The sequence below is a fragment of the Amia ocellicauda genome, chromosome 19, assembly GCF_036373705.1.
Source record: "Amia ocellicauda isolate fAmiCal2 chromosome 19, fAmiCal2.hap1, whole genome shotgun sequence".
Taxonomy (NCBI): Eukaryota; Metazoa; Chordata; class Actinopteri; order Amiiformes; family Amiidae; genus Amia; species Amia ocellicauda.
The window spans coordinates 11,246,969-11,270,095 of NC_089868.1; the positions used below are offsets into that span (position 1 = coordinate 11,246,969).

The window sequence follows — 23,127 nt, forward strand, 5'->3', positions numbered from 1 at the left end:
AGAGCTCCATTCCTATCATACTTATTTTCCATCTATCTCTTAAATATGTTCAGTGCTTCACTGGGAGAATCAAAAGACTAAAACCATATACATATATGGTATAAATGTATATGTTTGTGTGTGTGTATATAACAGGAGAAATTCAAGATATAGCAAAGATATTTTCTAAAACATAATATTTGTTAGAATGAAAGTTCAGACTTGGGTAAGACATTTTCAAAACAGAAGTCTGAAGCTAATTAATGACATTTCTGTGTAGAAAACATTTTTTACACTGCACACACACTTAAATAGTTGTTAATGAATGTATTTATTTGGGGTGGGGGTGTCTAAAGTAGAAAATCATTTATTTATTTGTATTCAATACTTCAGACATTTGTATTAATATATTATGTATATACTATCATTAGTCCTCTGATTTTGAAGGACTGGCTTAATTTCAGTTTGTTGGTCTTAGAAATTACTCATAAGACATTCGCTAAGTGGTAGATTAGTTAATAACCACGTAGAGTTTCCCTTTGATCTCAATTTACTGTGTCCAAACAATACTTGACCCAATTAGGGAGCAAACTCATTAAGAGCCCCTTGTTTAAGAATGTCTGGATCAATACCAGTCATTACCTTTGAACCGTGAACACTTTATTGTCAAAAAAGAAAGAGGCTTTAAAATACATACCCAAGCACACTGCATTAATACAATTGTACACTTATGAAGCTCTTACTAAAGGAAGCATTATGTAAAGCCGCATGTCCTCAACAGACATCTGGAGACTGATGGGTTACCCTTGAAAGTGATGGTGGTTGTTTTTACTGGCAGATATAAGAATGTCACTGTGGTCTGTCATATGAAATTTCGATCAACCAAAATCAACGCTTATTCTCACCGAACTGCACCTTTGCCATTTACTTATAAGAATATTCCCATAAGAGGACTGTGGGGGTTAACAGGCAAACCAAAGACCCCCATGCCCCCTTAACAATACCCATTGTTGGCCTGCAGGAGAAAGACAGTTATGGAATTACTGAAGGAAAGCTAGGATATGTGCAGGAATTGTTGGGGACATGAAACTTCTAGCACACACAGTGTCCTCAAGTGGATCTTCATGACTGAGTTGTCACAGTGGCAGGTCTCTCTTCTCTCAGAGCAGCAGTTATAACTACAGGTTCAATTGCTCAATATTTAGCAGTTCAACTCAAGTCACCTCAGATGTTTCTTGCAGACAACTGTGTTAATTTCAGTACCTGTAGTTGCCCAGATGTCTGTTTTCATGCTCCTCTCTTGAGATCTGCTTGCGTACTTGTGCAAGCCTTTCTTTCTGGAAAAAAAAGTACAAAAAAGTAATGTCATATGCTGTGTAAAGCGCTCTACTCACTAGATCTAAATAAAAATAGACTGAAAGACGGCCATGATTATGATCAATAAAATGAAACCCTTTCATGGAGCGAATGTCTGTGGCAGTCAATGAAAGTTTCTTTGTGTATGTTCCTCTCTTATCTTTAAATACCAAAAGCTAATGCATTATTTATATGGATTTTGTATTTTCTTTTAGATCTTAATATATAAAAGGCTATAAATGAAAAAGAGCCATTTGGTCAATATGTTTTGGAACAGCTGGATACATTCAATTATAGTCACTGATCTCTGGTTTAGATGTATTGTTTGATTTGAATTAATCAAACTGAGAATCTTAAATTTTACCCTCTTCTGCTGACCTCACTGTGAACCATTTGCCAGAGACTCAGACTGTCTCTCAGCTGTGCCAGTCTCCAACCAAGCTGTCATTTCAGCATGTTGAGGAACATATATGATTAAAACTCTACAGACCATTGTTAAAAATATAATCACAATTGGCAGTAGATAAAACCAGGTATTATTTCATTTGAATCGTAGTATCTGTGATTTTTCAATCTCAATCTGAGGACAAACTATTATTACTATATTATTATCAATTATGAATGTTTATTTTGTGTTATGTAGAAAATTATCTGAATGTGGTTCCATTCACCAGTTCAGACCTGATAAACGCTCTTAAATTTCCCATAAACTCTTTAAAAACACTCCAGCTATAGACTAGAAATGTACTGGTGATAAACCCTATAACTAAAGATGCCTAGAGCTGTCAATCCCAGTGCCCAGGGGACGGCAGCATCCTCAGTTACTTACTTGGTCTAATTATCTGATAAACTGGACACATTTAACACTTCTGTCCAAGTCTCAGAATAAGGACATCTTCAAAATCTATAAAATACTTGCAAGGTGGGTGGGGGGACTCTTAAATGTGTCTGAATTGAGTAAAGGATTAGAGCAGGGATTCCCAAACTTGTCCAGGAGTACACCCTGTTTCAGCTGAGACCTTAATTGATTTAACTGATCTTTAATTGATTGCCATATATGGCCCAATTAAGTAATTAAGAGCTCGACTGGAACATGAACCAGCAGGGGTGTGGTCCTCTAGGACAGGTTTGAGAATCCCTGGATTACAGCAATGCATCACTGAGAGTCTAAGGTGGAATGAAGAGCAGATCCCACGGCCCTCGAAGGCTGGAGTTTGACCCCCAGTGTGTTGGGGTTCTCTCGTTGTGTGGGTGTAGGACACAGACTGGGACACCCACCAGCTCCTCTTTCCTCCTCTCCAGTGTGTGGCGCTGTTTCTCCCACTCGGAAGAGCCCGCCGATAGCCTCTTGGTGGAGCCCTGCCCGTAGAGCCTGCGCTGTGCCTCTGCCTTCTGCTGCGCCAAGTTCCTCTTTTTATCACTGGCTCTGAGGAGAAACAGGAGAAGGGAATAGACAGTAAGGGACCTATATAATTGAATAGGTGAGGCCACAGAGAAACTGCAAGAAGCAGCCCGTGCTCTCTCACTTTTCCAGACAGCTACAGTGCTGATTATTTTTGAATTAACCTTTTATATACATATCAGCAGCAGCAGAAGCCTATATTAATCCACTACTGGGTGAAGGCTCCCCAAGAAATTTCCACTTTCTTCGATCTACAGCTTCTCTTTTCCATGTCACGCCTGCAAAGTGTATTTCATTTCTCATCTTTTATGTTGTTGTCTTCTAGGTCTTTTTTCTTGAGATCCATTCAGTAGCTTCCTTTGTTCATCTTTGATCAGTTCTTCTTGCAATGTGTCTGGCCCATTGCCATTTAACATTTTCACTTCAGTATTGCCTTTTTATTTTCTGTAATGCAGGTATGTTGTCTTTCTATATACAAAAATAAGTATCCTTCTTGAAATTACAGATTAGAATTACTCTGGCCAGTTACAATTTGTAATGTGTTGCTACTGTTTCATGTTTTCATGTTTTATCATCGAAACATGATGGTATTGTGCTTTTATTCTCTGTAATGTGGCCCAAAATAAACCTAAGATATCTGCTAAGTTGCCTGGTGGTTATTCCACACTCTACACAACAAAATGCAGAGTGTAGCAGGGTCAAGCAGGGACAAAACCCAAGGGTTACAGTGGTGTTGTGATCTCTGAGATTGAGGCCGTTCGGTCCCTGAGGTTGTTGCTGAAGGGAGGAGTTTAGAGGGGGAGAGTGTAACGGGCTCATATTGTATCTCATGAACGGTGCCGTCATCCCTGGATGTAGTAGAGTTTACAAATCCCCCTCGTCAGGGGGTGAGGGCACTCAGGGAGGTGTGCCTGAGAGATGGTAGTTCAAATCTGAGCAACGGGAAATAATTACCGAAAACAACAAAGAAGGACCGCCACACACTTGGATATGCCCTGCAAAATTAACTGTAAATTGTGAGAGTGTTGTGTGAAAGAATTCAGGCCATGGCATTAACCAGACAGGGATATTTACCACATGAATCAATTCCGAGTCCTCGGTAGGAGAGCTTTCACCATTAGTCTTCAGTATTACTATTTTTCTTCTCCTGACATTTTATTGTCCTTTTAATTGTAAATTCTCGAGCAGTGGCATCGTGGGGTTGCTAGATGTCCAGGATTGCCCTGGTTTGGGGAAACGTGTCTGGGGAATTCACTTTGTGCTCCTTGAACACTTACAGCAATCTAGATTATAGCCTTCCACCGTGTGTGACAGGTCAGTGCAGAAACATAATGAGCCTCCTCTATCACAGTCCTCCTCAGGAGAGTCACTGGGGCTACACTCAGTATTCCCAGTGACCTGTAATAAAGTTAAGCACTTTATTTGCCCATCAAAACAACACAGGTTACATTATTTATAATTTTATGTCACAATTTGAGTATAGGACTCAGTGGTATAAAAACTTTTACCCACACATAAAAAGCAGCTAATGTTTGCAGTCTGTCTCCACTAGTTCCATCTGTACTTTATAATTGGGGCACGGTGTGCATAGTTCCTGTTCCAACTGGAATGGCCCTTGGAAGAACGTGGTCTCCTATTAGGAATTGGCCCCGTTTTATTTTGTTTTTCATTGGGACTTGCCCCTGTGCTAAGAAAGGGAATAGATATTGTCATGATAATTGCTGTGTCTCTTCTTTATCAGGAAACAATAATGAGGTAAGCAATTTGATATCAAAATGTTCCACAGACACCAAAGCCAAGCCAGTCTAGATTTCACTGTTTTCTGCCAGTTTATTCCCACCAATGTTGCAAGGAAAACGATGTCACAGCTCTTAAAAATGGTAGGGTGGGGCTGGCCCTGGCAAAAGAAAGGTCCATTCAGCAGATGCTAAAAAGTTTGGGAATTGCAGCCTGCAAGGGGGCAAAGGTCACAGCACAGCGCAGATGTCACAATGGCATCATTGTAACAGCTGTATTTAAAAACCAAAAGGATACAATTAATTTAAATCTGGTTATTCTATGTACATCAAAGCGTTCTCTTCATTCCAGAGAAGACAGATTTCCTTTGTGCAGCAATGGTCTGTCATTATTTGTAAGATATGTTGTGGGTAAAAAATAGATCTTCCTCCTTATCGCTGAGTGACTTTAGATGAAGAAATCTATTTAGAAGTCTGACTGAGTTTTTGAAGAGTAAATTGTTTTTTTTTTTAAAGAAAAGTTGAAATATACATTTTCTAACAAACCTTGCATCATTTCCTATCCAAACTTTGTACACAACAGTAAAGGGAAATCAAAACAGTTCAGAGGAATTTGTACATATCCAAAATTGATGTTGAGTGGTGATTACTTGATGTTGAGTTTAAATAAAAAATAACTTTAGTTTTTTTATAAAACAAATATATTTTAGTTAAGGACAACAGATGCTGGACATTTCCCACCCCCCCCATACTGTGCTCCCACAACAATGCTAAAAATACATTCTGACATTCATGAGTTGATCAATTTACAACATGGCTCAGCTTCCTTGTGTAAGTATTTATTCAACATAAAACCCAATATACTCCCTTGCAATCAATCCACTTGATCTGTGTAATAATTTAGTCCCATTGTTTGTTCGGGGTCTATATTTAGCGCCGTAGAGGACAAGGGCTCACAGCATAATCAGAGCTGTGGGTCACGGCTTCGACAATCAATCAAACAGGGCTGCTCCGTTTTATAATGCACATTAATGGCACTCACTTTTACCCCTGTACTGCCTGGCTGGAAGCAGCAAAATGGTCACAATTGGTTTTAGACTGAATGTTATAGAATACAATGCATTACAAAACCCAGTTATCTGTGGAAACAAATGTGAAATCCACCACGGCTGGCAGAACATTCATATCAGCATTACCTTTTACCATAACTCAGTCACTTTATTTTTCCTTACATGCAGCCTTTTGTATCATAAAATATTTTTCAGCCTGAATTGTATCACTTTTATCTGTCAAAAGCAACCACAACCCCTAGAAAACTACCTGGAATGAACTTGGTAGATATACTGTATTTTTGCCTTTAAATTGTCTTTACTGCCAAGGTAGTTCCAGGCTGTTTCGGTTTTAGTCATCAATGCCTCAATATATTTGGCACAGACAATGCAGGTACACAGCAACCTACATTATCTCTGTGAGAGAATGAATGTATGCATAATGGAGTAGCCCATCGAGGTAGATATTGAAGATTGTGTCGCCACTGCAGAGTGTTTTGTACTTATTTAGCAGGGGCCTTTGAACTGGAAAGTCTTCAAAGGTTTAAAGGTTCTGTTCTGAAACAAAAGGGGTCGATCAAATCAGCAGCTTTCTAGTTCAGCATGAGTTGGATGGAGATAAGCCAGCTTCAATTGGAAAGTGTAACAGCCCTGTGGAGGCGCCGGCAGTGATAAAGTGAGAGAGTGCTGGGATAGACGCTCTACCTGATGTTCAGCAGCTTAAGCGCATTGAGCAGGACCCCTTTCTTCACGTCGTAATCGATCTTCTGGTCTGTTCCGAAACTTGGGGCGCGATTGATCTGTAATAGAAACATGGAAACGCTTGTTTTTTAAAAAAAGGGGGTAATTTACTATTGGTTTCCTTTCTGCAAATAAGTTTCCCAGGTGTTGGGGGAAGGTTGCAGAATTCTCAAAGACTGCTTTTTGTCTGATGCGAGGGAGTACCCTGAGGTGCTTTTGGCTTTCCTTTGACCTGTCCAAGTAACATCCTGCCTGGCAGAGGAAAGCTGTTGAGATACCAGCCAGGCTGTCTGCAAACAACATGGGCAGCAATGGCTCCCGATGTATAATCTGAAGAGTGCTGCTGCCACCTTCCTCCCAAACAGTGTACAGCCCTCACATGTCCAACTGCAACTGGCTCTAGTGCTCCAAGAGGAAATCTAACTTTGCTTGAAAAAGGATAATTTACAGGTGATGTAATATCTGAGGTAAAAAGGTCTGTTGTGTTCTAGTTGTGGCTGTCACTCCATCACAATCGTATGCAGCTGTCAGGATATACATTATAAACATTTCATTTCACATCTAGTCTCATGTAAATTAAATAAAAGCATAAAACTTTCTTAATAATACGTTAAACTATATGTAGTCCAGATGGTGCAGGACTTTCAAATGTGACAAAAGGGTTGAGTATCAAGGAAAACGCTGATTGAATTGCTTTGGACCTAAAAGGAGTTCAAATGACAGTTTGCCTCAGGTACCACAGCTTGTACTAAAGACTGTATCGATTTACACTCATTAAGCGATGCGATAGCAGGGCTTTTTCACCATTAACAACCCGTATGATCCCTTTCCCTGTGTGTTTCTACTGTACCTATAATACGAACTAGCGCTGTTGTGATTAATAAAAGGGCCACAGATGAATATTTGAACACCGAGATTAGTATCTTTAAAAATAAATGCCCGGGCAACAGATGCGTTTTATTTGGCTCACGGCTTCAGGCAGTTGCTTTCTAATGGCCCCATACATACAGATCACAGAACAATGCCCTATTCATGTGGACATGAAATACGCTGCTTTAAAAAGAAGCAGGTAAGGTATCACAGAGGAACAGACTATTAGAGCAGGAAGGTGAATTATTCAACGGAACATTTTTGAACTTATTGCAATCCGTTATGGTACAAAAATGAAATGTTTTTTTTTTTCCTTGGCAATTGTTAGTAGCTCTTTCTGCTGAACAAAAATTTGTCGAGGTTTTGCTGGAAATATACTCCACCGCACACTAAAGTAGACCTACAACCGCACACACAAAGAAATGTGTTGAAGTATAGGTGCCCTATACATTTCACATCAATACATTTTGTATTAAAAAGCTGTTTGTAAATGCCAAATAAGTGTTTAAAAGGACCACAGTCACCCCACACTCCTCCAAGTTAGTGCTGCAGGGAAAGACGCAAACCAGAGAAACTGAGATCCTTTCTTTGCCTACTGTAAATCTACCCTGGCTAAACTTTAATCCCCATAGCAAAGGTGGTTTCTGATGTGTGTGAGGCTTTGGAGCAGATCTGTATGATAATATTTATATCACAACCGACTGGAGGGCTGAAAACGTGCAGTAAAGCAATGAATATACTGTACCAACTGTAACCCTGTTAGCTTATGCTCCGATTTGATATGTGTAACATTAGTTGGTCAGATCTACACAGAGTAAAATTAACAAGTTGTTTCACCCCAAGGTGGGTCAAGCAATTAAAACAAGTCTTGAAAAAGTATTGCCCTACAGTTAAAAGCAAATTTTTTCCACTCAAAACCTCCATTCACCCCATGTAGAAACAATTCACATTTTCATTGCTTTAAAAATAATTAACAAAAATGTGCATCAGACTGGAGCTAATGCCAATACTCTGCGTAATCCTGGTTACACTTTTGCTTCGGTCTCATTTTTCAGTGTGATTTGTTGTACTGTCAATTTGTCATTCTGAAAGGAATTAAACTGGCAGCATACCAGCACCCTTTCCCATTGAGGAAGTGAAGCCAGTCTGGGGGCTAATGAACCCCTGTAGCCTTTAAAAACCCTGTAGTGATTTCCTTAAGTGTCTTTGGCAGGGGCTTAAAGAGTCCGCTTACAAAGAGGCATTCAATAAAAATGTCAGATGAAAAGATGAAAGTTTTGTTTTAAAACCGTACCTTAATCCACAGTCCTGAAACACGCAACCACAACAACAACACAAACAACCAAAAAGGAACAGCGAGGAGGAAAATAAATAAATCACGCTCATAATCATTTGATAATTCTTGTGCCAGTATTTTACGCCTCTGTTCCTAATTAGAGATGCGGTTTTTGAAGAGAAAGTGCTGATACAAAGCAGTGAACCCAGGCTTTGTTTTTTCTTTTTTTTTTGCACCTGGATCTCAATGACTTTGAAGCATAAATAACTTGTCAACGTTTCCATAACCACTTGTTAGATACAGCCTCTGCGACTCTGTTTCTGTAAGCTGCTCCCCAACTGTATTAACCATTTGGTTTCAATTTACTTTGATGTACTTGTGCCTTAATGATCTCAATTATTGTGCTTAAAGCAATAACATAAGGTAGTGCAACTGGTGCATTTATACATTAAATTGAATATTTCATTGAAGGAAATTCAGAGAAAAGAAAGAACGTGTATCAGGGAGTAGATTTATTAACCTTTCCATCCTTTAGGGCATGCTAATTCAATATGGGTACAAGAATGTATACTTGAATGGATTGGTTATTAAAAAGAATAAGCAAGTATAGTCAGTGGTGTATATTCTTTGCATACATACAATGTTTTTTTTCTATCTCTAAATGTTAAAAACTAATTATGGAATATTCCTTTAGGTTGTGAAATCACTATGCAGATTTTATGCTTATCCTGAAACACCACAACAAATATGCAGGTTTCAAGATTTTCTGTGCATACTGATTCATGTTAAACTAATATAGTGTTGCTATTATGATTATTAACTTATCTGTCAAAAGAAAACATATAAGTAATGTCTGTTTCCAGCTTGGAAACAGTCTTCTCTTTTCAGCTAAAAACCTCCAAATCTGTTCTGAACAGAAATTGATGGGGGCAAGGAACTATGAGATTTTTAATATCAAATTTCTGAGGTGTTACACAAAATGTGTACACACATACATAGAGCGTATTGATTTACAGTTAAACGTTCCTTTTGTTTAAGATTTACACCATGTCAGTGATCTTTTTGAATATCAAGGTATTGTTGCTTCATTAAAAGAAAATCACTGCTGCAATGCTAAGCAAAGAAAAAGAAGCAATGTGACCAGTAGCCTAGAAAATGCAAGCTCCTGTTTCACACAGTTATCAGTCATCGGTTCGTGCTTTTGTTGTGTTCCTTGTGGCACATTCCAATGGAGAAACTCAATACCCATTGCATTACATAAACAGTCCAGTGAATTTCTCAACAAACAACTTCAATGTTACAGTTTCTAACTGCAGCAGTTTCCAAACAGAAAACAATGGTCAAGGATACTTCAATGTAAATCTTAGAAACTCTCTGTTAGCTCGGCTTTGTCACCGGTGAATAGCTTATCAATCTGAACTTCTGCAGAGTATACTGTTTGCTACTTAATAAGAGAAGGTCAGATAAAATGCAACACAACAGGGTTTATGCATTTGATATCTGTATAATCTTCCTTTGTGCGCTTTGTTACTCGCCCTTGAAAGCGCGGCAGTTCACACTGGAATAATCAGGTGAATGCTGCCATCTATGGTTTCAGCTGCAGTATTTCAGCATGACTGTTTTTTTAATAAGCAGTAATGGTTTGCTTAAATATTGTTAATAGTGCATAGGCAAGGAACAGCATGGCATTCTTTTTATATTAATTTGTGAAAATTAAACACACAAAAGGATGTGTGGAGACATACATATGTTGCCATTTCTTTGAAAAGAATATATCAGAGCCTACTGGTCTCTGAGCAAACATTATCATAACAGCTATGCCTGAAACGGTGAATATTCTTACCATTATGTTGATGTACAGACAACATTAGATAAGATTTAGATGCAGTTTATGTATGGCTCAATGTTTTTTCTTCTCTAAACTACCTTTAAGGATAACATTTCAAAACAATGCCGTTTTTATAGACATGAAGGCATTTAAAGGACCATTACTAATGATATATGCAACATTTTGCAAAAATGTACGTCTTGAATTCTGCACCGGTGTGACTAGTTAGGTTCTTTTTATCTTGCATTAACAACATTTATTCAGAATTGCTGTTTTCAGAGTCAAGGTATAACAGTATTTAAGAATCTAGTAATATCTCTGTGACTGCTACTGTAGAGTTAGTGTGCTGTTAAAGTATCTGCATTTTGAAGTGTTTCATTTTATTTTCACACATTAAATATAAAATGTGTTTTTGTACAGGGGGCATCCTATAATCGTGACCCACTGAAAATGTAATATAAAAACTCATAAATCAAGAATGAGGGATTATTGAAGCACACATTTTCTCCCCCCTTGGAATGTTTCACAGGACGCATCTAAAATTACTGCCCTGCCTCCATGTGTGACGGTTCCTCTCGGTTTTCGGAGGCAGCACCTCGTTTGAGAGGGGAAATTGCTGTCGTGGTGGTGAAGAGAGCCTCAGAAGATCAAAAAAGTGTCCGTGCGAGCCCTGAAAAAGGCCCCGTTTGTTTACGCTTGCCGGCGCAGATCATTTCCATTCATTCCAAAGGGGAAGTCTGGCTTGTGTTGGCTTTGGGAAAAGGACAAACAAACTCATCTTGAAACAATTGAGGTGGGGGGGAGGGAAGTACTTAGACCACCGCGGGGTGCAGTCTGAGCTGTCATCGTCCCCAGAAACACTCTGAGCACGCCTGACCCCTTCTCATTAGGTGCCAATCATTCCACCCCTCCCCCTGCTAGAGGGCAAGCAATTAGGGCACCGTTTCCAATATGAAAGCCCCAAAGGATACTAATGACCATGGCTCACTCCTAGGTAAACTAACACCACTTTCTGTGTGATCGCGCACAAAAACAAAACATCTCACAACTCGAAAACAAACACCCTTTCTTCTTCGAAACACACGTTTTTAACTAGCGTGGTGAGGATTAGGGTTCGCTGGAAATGGTGGCCAGGCTTGTGGATGAATAATTGCACATGTTTCGGTTTGGGGAACCCAGCGAGAGAGTGCGCCCCAGTGAACTCGCCCACGTCGGCCCCACAGTCACTTCCATAATGAGCGGGACTGTCTCGGAGTCAGAGCGGCCACAGAGCTGCATTGTGGGCCTTGTAATTATCCTTTTTTCACCAAGCACTTGTTCATTTCTTTATCCCCTCCTCCCCTTCATCTTATTTGTAAAACCAGCTGTATTTTTGGAAAAGCCCAAACGAGAAGTAACTGAGCTTTAATGAGGCCGATCACACCACAAGTGTACCATGGCCTAGTTGCGTAAACCGGAAAACCGTGGTAAATTTCTGATACAATAAATAATCTTACTGTCAAATTACAGGAGGTAGCTGCATCGAGAAAGGAGTATGTGTATTTTTTTTCTCTCTTCCTACTCGTTTGCCATCCCCGTTATCTATATTCTGGAGTTCTGAGTTGTTCGCACTATTATTTGCCATGCTAATTGATCCGTTTCTCCATAAATAGTTTCCAGTCATATTTCTGTGGTAGAAGTGAATAAGCGATCCGAGAAATTACCTGGGGAAGTAACTTCAGCCCTGCAATGCTTCACTAATGGGCAGAACCATGTGGTGCACTGCTCATTTGCTTCCCTATGTACTACTCCCTAAAATGAGCTTTCCAAAAGAAGAAAGCGTACTGCGACAGCAATTAGCCTGACAGGACCAATTCTGCCGATGTGAAGGACACATCGCCATACAGAACACACAGAATAAGTCTTGCGGCATTGGGAAAAATAAAATAAGGGGAAAATGCTGATGGTATAAACTGCTCCAATGCTCAGGAAGTGCAGGAATTTCAGTACAAGGTTCATTTTGGGAAGGGTTGGCTTTGTTTATGTCTGGGAGTTTCAGTAGGAGATAAAGGTGCTGTTGAAAAGTTAAGGATTAAGAGTCTTTCCACACAATGCCAGTCTTAATCTTCATTTGATAACTCTTGTTTTCCCAGCTCTTGTTGTTTATGTTGTAATTATTAAAAATGACTCTGTAAGTGGCAAAGGTGAACCTTTATGAGCTCATTTTAGCAGGTACCTGTTTCTCAGTGTTGCTAAATAGCTCTCCAAAATGCCCAGTTGTAAATATGTAATCAAACCTATTTTATGTCTATACAGTTTGAACATCCTATCTGGAATTGAATACTACCCCCTCCATTTTTGTTTCTTACAGTCCACAATGGACTACCTTCTCCAAATGAATCGTATAATAAACATGATGTAAAGTGCAATAATGCTCGTTCCTTCAAAAGCTTCACTGGCAGAAGCAGGATTATTTTTGACATGTTGTCCCCCCTATGACTTTAATCTACCTTACAGGTACAGGTTGGATATTTATATGGTCTGAAGGGAACTGAATTTAATTTCCTCCTCAGCCTTGTGCACCACCAAAGTAGTTTCACTGTCAGAAGGAGCTTGATCGCTGTTTACTGTATTTGTTTTAGCAGACTTGAGGAGAGGGCATGCATTGCATCAGTGGTTGCATTTAATTTGTGTTGACACAAGTACGGTAACTTGAGTTGTTCGGCCTGAAAAGTCCTCCAAAGCATGGTGAGATATACTAGCAGTCTTAGGACTTAGGAAAAAGAACAGCTGACATGTTTTGTTTTTTTGTTTGTTTGTCTTGGAAGGAACTTCTATGAATTAAAGCTGTCTAATTATGTGATCCGTGTTTGGTATTTGAAGGCTAGAATTTCATGTTGGTCTTTTTGAAGCGCTCTGCAATTATCAGCTATACCAAGGCATGTGGGCATTTGCCAGGTTAGTCTTGGTAGAACTTGTCTTTTTACCACATTAAAACACAGGGGATCATAATTACTAGAACTAAAAGTGTATAATATCAAATATCACACATTTATATAATCCTGGAAATGTATGCATGTGGAAACACTGTACCCTGAAGTGACTGTAAAAACAAAGGCTAATGTTAATCTGTTATGCCTATTTGCTGAATTTCGCCCATTGAGTCTATTTCATAGGGCTGATTCGTAACATGAATGCACAATCACTGCATTTCAGTATTTATAGCCTTGAAGTGCAACAGAATTGTGAACGTATGTACTTCAGAGTGTCAAACTAGAATCAAATTACGTGAAGATCATTTTCTATGAAAGGATGTCATGATTAATCACTTGAATGTAGGAAATAAATTGTAGTTAATCAAATGAACTAAAGATCAGATCACAAGCACATTTTCATTAAGCGTCGGTTCTGCAGACTCACTATACAAGGGTGCTATAACCATACATCCCCTGTGCAATGTTGATGTATTGCTTTTCTGTGTAGAATTCTGTATTTGTTTTATTGTGCCACTCTACAGTATTTGACCATCGCACCAATAACATTTTACAGTTCCCTGTTAAAAGTGAGATGCCCAGGTCAAAGGCCACAAAGGTGTCAGCCACACAGAACAGGAGCAATAATAATGATAGTAATAACGGCCCCCTTGGAAAGTCACTTCTTTAGTTGAGAAACATGGAAGGGTACTACATAAGGAAGCTTTGCAGAAGCCTAGTCAGTTGTGCTGCAGTCATTAGTTTTGTGTAACAACAGTATGCACGGCGGTTTGTATTTCCTCACATGCAGGGCGCGGATTTGGCGAGAAACACATTTTGGCAATCGCTGAGGATGTCTAAGTTTGAGTCCTTTTGTAGGTCAATCAGAGCAAGTGTAGGTCTGCAAGTAATGCGGGTGGCATTCAGCAACGACTCAATCAAATGCAGATAAACCGCTCCAGCTTTTCTTCAGATTGATTCATGTATGCATGTATTTATTTTTAATAACAAGAAGAGCACTGATATTGAAAGTGTTTCACGCCCGACAATCACTCTGTGAGTGGAAGGAGAGCCCAGCAGGTTCAGGTTTAAAGATCTGGGTCAGTCTTCCACCAGCCACAACTGGAGCGGAAACGGACCTGGACTGGGATCTGCCGAGCTGGGAGACCTGCTACTGCAGACCCATATCCTTGGTGTTCGTTTATGGCTCTGACTCACATTGCACAGAGTGGCAGAATGTGACAAGCAAGGCCTATTTATAGCAACGCACTTCAGAAGCAACACTCCACAGTGCTTATAAGGCAGTGACACAGTGATGTAAGGCTGATAAATGCATACAGCTATAACTACTTAAAAGAAAATATTTAATTGCTGACTGTGATGGCTCATTACTCGTTTTGTGGGGGAAAAAACATCCAAATTACACAAACAAACCTGAAGGAAAGCTGAGTGTTTATCATTTTTACGAGTATCCATTTAATTTCTTTCCAGCTGTTTTGTGGATCTTTTTTTGTTGTTGTTTTTGTTGTATTAGGAATGTCTAATGTCTAAGGTAACACACACCAAGCTGAGAAAGGAATTAATAAGGTTGAGTTAGCAGGCAGCAGAAGGTTAAGTCAACATGTGTTTTAATATCTTGAGGTCGGGGAATTTCAGGTCAGTTGAGAGGTGGGGTTTGTTTGTTGCTGTTCATAATTGAACATCAACCCATCAAACAAATCCCCTTCATAATTTGTCAGCCTCTGATGGAATTAAGTGCAAATCAGCAATTTGGAAAGGACAGGAAATGAGAACCAAGGGGAGGTCAGACCAGGACTGAAAAGAGGTGGGACATCACTGGACTTGGAAAAGGAAGTTGTCATAGTGCTAGAAACATTGGCAGTGTTCAACAGAGATCTTCAAGTGATGAAGTAAAAATGCTTTTCTGTACTCCATCAGCTTATTCTGAATGAGGGTACTCCAGCACAATTTAGAAACCAGCTAAACACTAAAAACAACTGGACACTACATCCATGAAATGTATATATTTAAAGACCAAACATGTAGCTTTATCTTTGCAATTTCCCACCTCAAGAAGCCAGGGTTTTAGTTTCCGGTCTAAAATTATGTCAAATCCCAGGACCTCGAAGCAGACGCTGTCACTCCCAGGGGGCTGTCCTGGCCGACACATCCGATAGGCATGAAGGACGTGAGGCTCGGCCACAATCAGGGTCTTCACCACGAGCTCCTGCACCCCCACAAGACAAACACAGGGAATACTCTCATCAACAGAGCTATATGATACACACAGACAGTGCTGAGCTCAGTCTCGGATTGATTAAGGACCCTTTTCGAAAGCACAGTTCATAAACAGTTTAAGTCAACAGTTTTCTTTTTTTGTAAGGGGAACACATTTTCCTCAATAATGTAACAGATATTGGACTAACTAGAAGCTTTTAGACTCAAATATAATTTTTTTCCCATCATCACTCCAACAGTGGGTAATTAAGAGGCTATCCAAGGGGGAGAGATGCTGTTTAGTGAAAGGAAAAATCTAAATATAATAATAGTGAACAGGGAAACAATACTAATACTGAAATTAGAAAGAGCCCTACTATATTCATTAATTTAAGCTGATCTCTCTTCAGCAGAAGAAAAAAAAACAGGCCTCAACTGGCAGCTACAACAAGAGAAGCACAACAGTGTTGACCACAGTGGACAGCGTGTCTCTAAACAAGCTCATTCGGGTGTGCTAGATACAGGACAGACATGCAGATAACCTGCAGCTGGGGGCAGTGAGAGGAAAATGACCAGGACTTCATGCTTGACTCCGGATGCGTGTATAAAACCTGAGATAAAATCTGTTCTTTCTTTCAAGCCAAGTGGAAAACAATTAACGTTTTTTTCCTAGTTGCCTGAATATTTAATCAATAATATTAAGTAGCTATTTCTTTGTAATGTTCTTTGTAACTAAGCTCAGCTGCAACCAATCATATTTTGTGGGCCTCAATTGATATTATTATGAAAAGCTTGTGAATGTGAGCATTTAAAATATGACTATCAACAAAATTACAAGACTCCAGCAAAAACTGTAATTAATTTGTAAATCTATTGCAAAGATAAGAAAATTGCAATCATTTGTAGCTGCAAAGATGGCTACAGAAGTATTGATGATAATTAAGATAATTGGTAATAAATGGTAATACAGTGGGTGTTTTGAAGTATTCTGTTTTTAAGGGGTTGCTACTACCAAGTTACATGGAAATCACTTTGTTATCAGATTTAATAGCATCAAAACAATATGCTAAATGCCATCTATATAGAACAGAGTACTGCATGCAACAGAAGCAGAAACAGAAGCACAGAAATGGTGAATTCACTCCCATTCATAAAGGTGAGAGCTTTTAATCACAGCTTCAGCAATTACCATCCATTCCACTCGGGCCTCCGTTCGTGATCTTTTCAACCACTTCAAACCCATCACATTATAAGGTTGAGCAGGCCACGAGCAGCTGAATTTGATTAAATTGAACAGGTAGTGGTGTGACTAGGTTTCACCTTGAGGAATATTGGTGAATTCAATCAGAAAAGTGTTTGCATGTTCCACCGTGGGAAGCTGTCACGTTTTGTGGACCTCACTTACAGAGACGTCTCCCCAGAACTTGGTCACGTCGTAGTCGTTGGTGCGGAGGAACTCTGTGAACCAGCGGATGGACCTCTTGCTGCCCTTGTCCGCCGTCTCGTCCCTCTCAAAGTTCTCGTTGTGTTTGTTTACAGAGTAGTTTGTCAGGTGCATGTACAGCTGGTTCTGGGTGGAAACAAACAGTTACAATGCTGGATGTATGTGGGGGAGACTGAGGTCCTACTATGGGCTTCTGGGAATCCTTTGCACGTTTCAATTCAAAGTCACAAATAAATATTTTTTTTCCGTCTCAATCTGCTTGAAAAAGGCTTTGAATTTGATCCAGTAGTGTTGCACATCATATCATGGTTACAGAGAAGTGTCAGTCTATAAATATGTTAGCCAAGGATATTGCTGTTGTTGTTTGTTAAATCTTTTAAGCCTTGGAATGCATTCAGCAGGATGCAGTTGCACTAGACTCAGGCTTGGACGTTAATTGTGGCAGACAGATGCTTGGCGTAAACCTCCATTTCCCCCAGCTAAGCACTAAACAATAATAGAAAGAGACATGGCCAATGATTTGTTTCAGTAACTTAAATTTAAATATGTTTGTTAATCTCTGGTACCTCACTAGAAGAGTGTTCTTTCATATACATACATTTTTCATGGCAGCATATTCTGTATCCCAATAGAAACCCTACTCCCTGCTAAAAGAAACTCTGTTTTTCGCCCCATATGGCTGTCTGATTCTCCTTTAATTGCACCCCACACCAATCTGATCCACCTTCTTGTAAAGCAGAGTATAACTGATGCTTCATTAATCTCACAGTGACACTCCTCACTCTCGGGTGTCAGAAGGCCTGTAAAAGAATCCGCTTTTTGGAATCGAGAACAGTGAGCAGCAGGCGCCGCGGCCCTTGGGGGAGGAGCTGTTAATCTTTAATGAGTCACATCTGGCGGGCGGCTCGCTTACCAGGTTGGACTCACTGGGCGCGTGGTACTTCTCTGTGCCCATCCTCACGAGCCCGTCGTTGTACAAGAAGATGCGCAGGGGGTCACAGGAGGTGACGAGAATGTAAATCCTCAGGTCGAACTTGTAGCCCTCCATGAGGAAGGGCTTGTCGAGGTACTCCTGTACAATGAAGTGATCGTGGGCTGGGAGCTTCTCACAGTTTCGTATTAAGGAGATCCTGCATGACAAGACATCTGGGAGTGAATTGGCTGAAGCCATATTTACACATCTTTGCCTAAATCTGAGATATGGCAAGAACAAACACATCTATCCCCAAGCCAAGCCCATATTTTTACAGCATAAGGTCAAATTGGATTTTCAGTCTGTATGAGGCCAGCTTGTCTCCTTGACTTTTTAACACTAAACAGCTGAAGTCTTAGCCGGGACTTGTATTGACTAAGAAGACTAAGGTTTCTGATGGCTTGCAGAGTAACCAGACGTGGCACACAGGTCAAAACCAACTACTGACAATGTTTCTTTCATTGGGCGCCTTGTCAGTGGCATTCAACAGAGAAAATGTGCAGATCATATGTGATGCAAAAAGGGCTACACACTTCCTAACAGGCCATTTATTTAATGTAAAAGGAATCGAGATTCTCTTGCACAGCTAACTGTTAAAACAGGAAAATGACTCTTTAATATACTCACATCATTTAATATATCTTCAATGAGGTCATGTCACATGTAAACAAAGACATAATAGTGTCAAATTAAACCCTTTGTTGTCATGAGCAGGAGACACCAACTGCTGTCTGTTCAGTGCGTAGTCAGTCAACTGCACAACAGCAAGACAGAAAATACTGACCTGAACGTTTGGCTTTTCATATTGAATTCATGAGTGGTTGTATTTGCTGGGTGATTTTAAAGACTTTTTGGATCCAGATAAAACAAAGTATCTGTTTTTCTTGAAAGTGATTGCAATTTAAAAGGTAGGTAGATAACTAAAAAATAATCTTCCTAATCCATGATGTCTCTATCTGGACATTTTGAGTTTTTCCCAAATACAGTTTTGGAATTGTACCTTCACTGTGCTGGAGACAGAAACATATATATTTTTTCTCTGGGGCAAAATATAGTAGTCATATTGTTACTCTTTCTTTTTCTCAATTGTTTTCTTTAATGTAAAAAATGATTCAGGACTGCATCAGAAACCTCTCTTACACATGTGGTTTCGAAAGCCTTAGATTTGGGGAACATCAGCTTTAAAGGGGGTTTGATGTTAACTGTTGCAGACTACTGTGGTTCGTTTTGGTTTGTTAGCTTTGGGGGGCACAGACAGGGTTAAAACTGGCATTTGCCTTCTCTGTCAATTAGAGGACTTGATTGATGAGCCACTGATGCAAGGTAATCAAAACCCAGTTTGCCTTGCTGTTTAATTTGGCCCCATTTGAGATCTTGTATTTAAACCTGACACTTCTTTAACAAGCTTCAGTGCATCCACAAACAATAACTTCATTTAGTTTTCTGACTGAAAATAAATTACCGAGGCAGATATAACTTAATTTTCCCTGCGCCGTGCTGAGGGTATCTTAAACCTAATCTCTCAGCCGCCTCCGAAAGCCAATGCTAAACTCATTTTGAATTACATTCAAACTCCTATATCTTACAATAATTCCAATCCTGCAGTGTGATATTTTTAAATAAACAATGGAATACAGTAACATCCAGTAATAATATTTGTGCTTCTCAAAATAAGTTATCTTAAATGGCAGTAAATCACTAGAAACCTGGCTACTCAGCAATGTTTTAAGTCAATCAATATTTCCTTGAGGAGAATTTGCTGTGTGGTTTTCACCATATGAACAAATTCACATTTGATTTTGTATCTTGTCCTCTTTCTTTGATGTAACTTTTTCAGATACAATTATAAACTAGTTCAATGGGGTCCTCTATTTGCTGTTTCTGCTTTTTTTTTTTTTTTAATGCTACCTAACTAACCCAGCTAAAATAAATCGAAAACACTTCTCAAAGCTGAAATGCAAAGGAATGACCTCAGGAAGTATGTCAGTGTCATACCCTACAATTTGACAATTTGGGTCAAGTGCACAAAACTACAATATTTAGCCGTCTTTATTCACTTCCTGTCCACATTGAGAAGTCTATTCAAAAGCCTGTTTAGTAGTCCCTAAGTATGACAATATACAAGCTGAGCAGGTACAAAAAGAGATAATCTAGAAGAACATTTATATATGTGAATAGTACATTAAATAACATCACTATTTTATTAACCATTCGGGGGGGTGGGGGGGAAGTAGAATCTGATGGACAGATGTTGAAAGACTAATCCATTTAAAGAACTACTGAAAACCGTAGTGTTAACAGACGGCTGATAAGATCTTGCGCGCAATCTTTTCAAAGCAAAGACAGAATAGTGTCACAACAGCCTAGTGCTGCACACTATTTATAGCCGGCGCCGGTCTCGACGGAACTCTTGCAACGTCTTCGATAATGGGGCATGGTAATTACACGTCGAGACCTTCCGGGAACGGACTGCCGGGGACTGCGTCCTTGCCTGGGATTGATGGCGAAGAAAAAAAAATATCACTCCAACAAGAAAATTAGGTCTAGTGCAGGAATGGTAGGATTGTTTTGACAAAACGACTCAATAAAGCACGGGCCTGTTATTTTCCAGAGTACTAAAGTTGTGGGTAATATCATACATCCTTCACACTCAGGCATAAAACAGCTATTCAATTTGCTCAGGCACTGCTAGAACCTTCCATCTGTGACCTACCCATGACCCATGGCTCCATTGGCGGGCTTCACGATGAATGTCTTCTGCTTGCGTTTCTTCCGCAGTTCCTTCACGTAGTTCTGGAACTGCGTGTACTCAGCTGGAAAGATCCAGGTTTTGGGAATGAAGCTGTAGTCCTGAGGTTGGTTCTTTATCATCCTAAAATCAGAAGGATGAGGCAGAGACTAAGTAATTTAAGAGACTGCGGGACAGCAATACAATAAGACCAGGCACAGGGTTTTCAAAAGCCCCAGAGGGAAATAATGTGAAGATGTAGATTAAATAATTTTGAATATAATGTGATTCCCTGATTATGTGAAATCATACCCAGACTCCCAAGAGTCATATTCAGAAGGTACAATTATGTTAGCAATTATTTCATTTGTCAAAAAAAAAAAAGAAGAAACAATATAATACTGGTTCATAACTCTTACATCCCTCCATCTGAATAATGCACAGTAATAACATTTTGAAAGTATGAGTTAGAGGAGTGCAGTTGCCAAAGGAAATACAACTGTGACTTAATTTCTTCTTCATTAATGTGTCTTCATATCTGAACCATTGTTTGAAAATCTTTTGTCTTCCATCCATCAGCCATCTTAATTATCTAAGAATAAGAATAAATACATTTCAACCAAAAACCAGGTCTAACTAACACTTCATGTGAATAGAACCCTCTATTATTACTCTATTATTGCTGTTGGAGTGTTGATGTCCTTAAATTAGCATTCTGTGATGTGTTATTTCCTCTTTCAAAAGAAATCTACATTTAACATTGTGGTAATTGTGTAAGCAAATGTGGTCCTTAGTCTGTTTATATGTATGTATGAACTGTCCAGAGTTTTCCAGTGTCATCTGTATCTTTAAAGAACAGCAGCTTACTTGGCCATGTTTCTTGCCAAGCAGTCTTTCCGGCAGATCTCCCCCATTCCTGGGAAATGGTTAATCCTCTGTATTAAAAGTAAAGACATTGCTATTGTTAACCTTCAAGCTCTCACCCCCCTCCAAAAAAAGCAAGTGATATAGAAAACAAAGCATGAAATATTCCTCATATCACTTAGATTACAATGTTCTGACATTTTGGGCCAATTATGAGCTCAAAACAAAAGGTGACTGTAAGACCTTTCTTAACCCTTATTTAGTTTACCACATCTTTTTTAATTAAAAACAAAAAAAGTCGATCAATTTCTGCTCCTTGGGGCATCGTAATTGGTTCTGCATCAGAGCTCCTGCAATTGTAGGCAGTGACAGATGAATGAATTGCTTTGAATGCAAAAAAAAAAAAAAACTGAGATTGTGTGTTCTTTGACCAAATGAGGCTGAACAAGGCCTGTAATTAGGCTCATGTGAACTGCAGCCTGACAGCAAACGTTCAGAGTAAATCGCGGGGAAGAGAAAAAAACACACACACACACACACACACACAAAAAAAACAAGAACCGTTATCCGAATGAGTCTTCTGTAATTGGGACTCTGAGGTTTTAAAGAAATCATCGACATTTTCGGAGAGCCACTTTCCTGTGAGAATCATCATAAGGTGGAAAGTAAAAACAAAACCAGAAGAATGTTTTTTGGTTTGAATTTTGCAGTGAATAATGTAATATGGGGAGATTTGAACGCGATACAGCTCAATGATCCCTCATTGAAGGGAATCTCAGTATAAATTCCCAAAGTGCTGTGTACTACAATGCTTTATATTGCTTTGAGCAGTTCCCATTAGCAGTCCCCTTCGCTAAGCGGCTCTTCCGTTCTGTTCCAACACTGGACTTTATTCCTACCAACTCTTTCACGATTTAATTGATTTCAACTGTCAAATATCATAATTCAGTAGCTAATTGAATGGAAGGGTCAACTGTGACCATGCAGTTAAGAAGCAGTTTAGACAACCTAAGAAAAAGGTGACATTTCATGATTTGAATGTCACAATAAAGGAGACCCGATTTTAATAGGGGTCATCGTTTATGGACAATTATGTCACAGGGTCAGTTATTCCACAAGTGTTGATTTGTTTTTTATTTCTTCTTTCTTGTTGTCAGCTTCTCATTTACATGCATTCTTTGCGATTCTCTGCTGCTGTTCATGGATATATTATTTCTCCTTCTAAAAAAAAAGTTGTGATAAAAGTGAAAGAAAATGAACCTCCCACCAGGCCTTTGTAATCACTGGGAAAGCATTAGGCTGCAGCATTGATGTACTTCCACTTGCCAATAAATGTGCTTACACGGCTTTAGCCTGATAAATAGCCAAATGCCTGAAAACACATTTATTAGTGTAAGTGACAAGTAATTAGATAACCGAAACAATGCAGATGATGTCAACACATACTTGAAAAGTTAACTTAATGTAAGAAAAAAGGTTTTCATTATGTATACCTGGCAAGATGACAGATTAGTAGATTGTAAAAACATATGGGGGTATTAAGTACAATTTGGGATATGAATAAGGCCAATACACACATCTCAGGGCTTCCAGGGACCTCTCCCGAACAACCAGAGCAAAAACCTGCACGACTGTTAATGCCAACCTATCATACATCACCCAGTGTGTTTCGGAAAGTGAGGGTCTGAGTAGCTCAGTAGTTGCAGAACTGCA

The 23,127-nt window shown here is 39.3% G+C and overlaps 1 protein-coding gene across 2 annotated transcripts in view; it reads right to left on the reverse strand.

Annotated features, from left to right (window-relative positions):
* ttll7 (tubulin tyrosine ligase-like family, member 7) overlaps positions 1-23,127 on the reverse strand; it is a 69,396-nt gene that overhangs the window by 20,875 nt on the left and 25,394 nt on the right. For both annotated transcript variants that reach the window (XM_066692181.1, XM_066692180.1), the window contains exons 5-12: positions 21,418-21,485; positions 20,536-20,694; positions 17,763-17,979; positions 16,811-16,975; positions 15,257-15,415; positions 6,228-6,322; positions 2,614-2,761; positions 1,243-1,316 (exon numbers count right to left, since the gene is read on the reverse strand). In XM_066692181.1, coding sequence (XP_066548278.1) covers positions 1,243-1,316; positions 2,614-2,761; positions 6,228-6,322; positions 15,257-15,415; positions 16,811-16,975; positions 17,763-17,979; positions 20,536-20,694; positions 21,418-21,485 — 1,085 coding nt within the window. The remainder of the gene's footprint in view (positions 1-1,242; positions 1,317-2,613; positions 2,762-6,227; positions 6,323-15,256; positions 15,416-16,810; positions 16,976-17,762; positions 17,980-20,535; positions 20,695-21,417; positions 21,486-23,127) is intronic.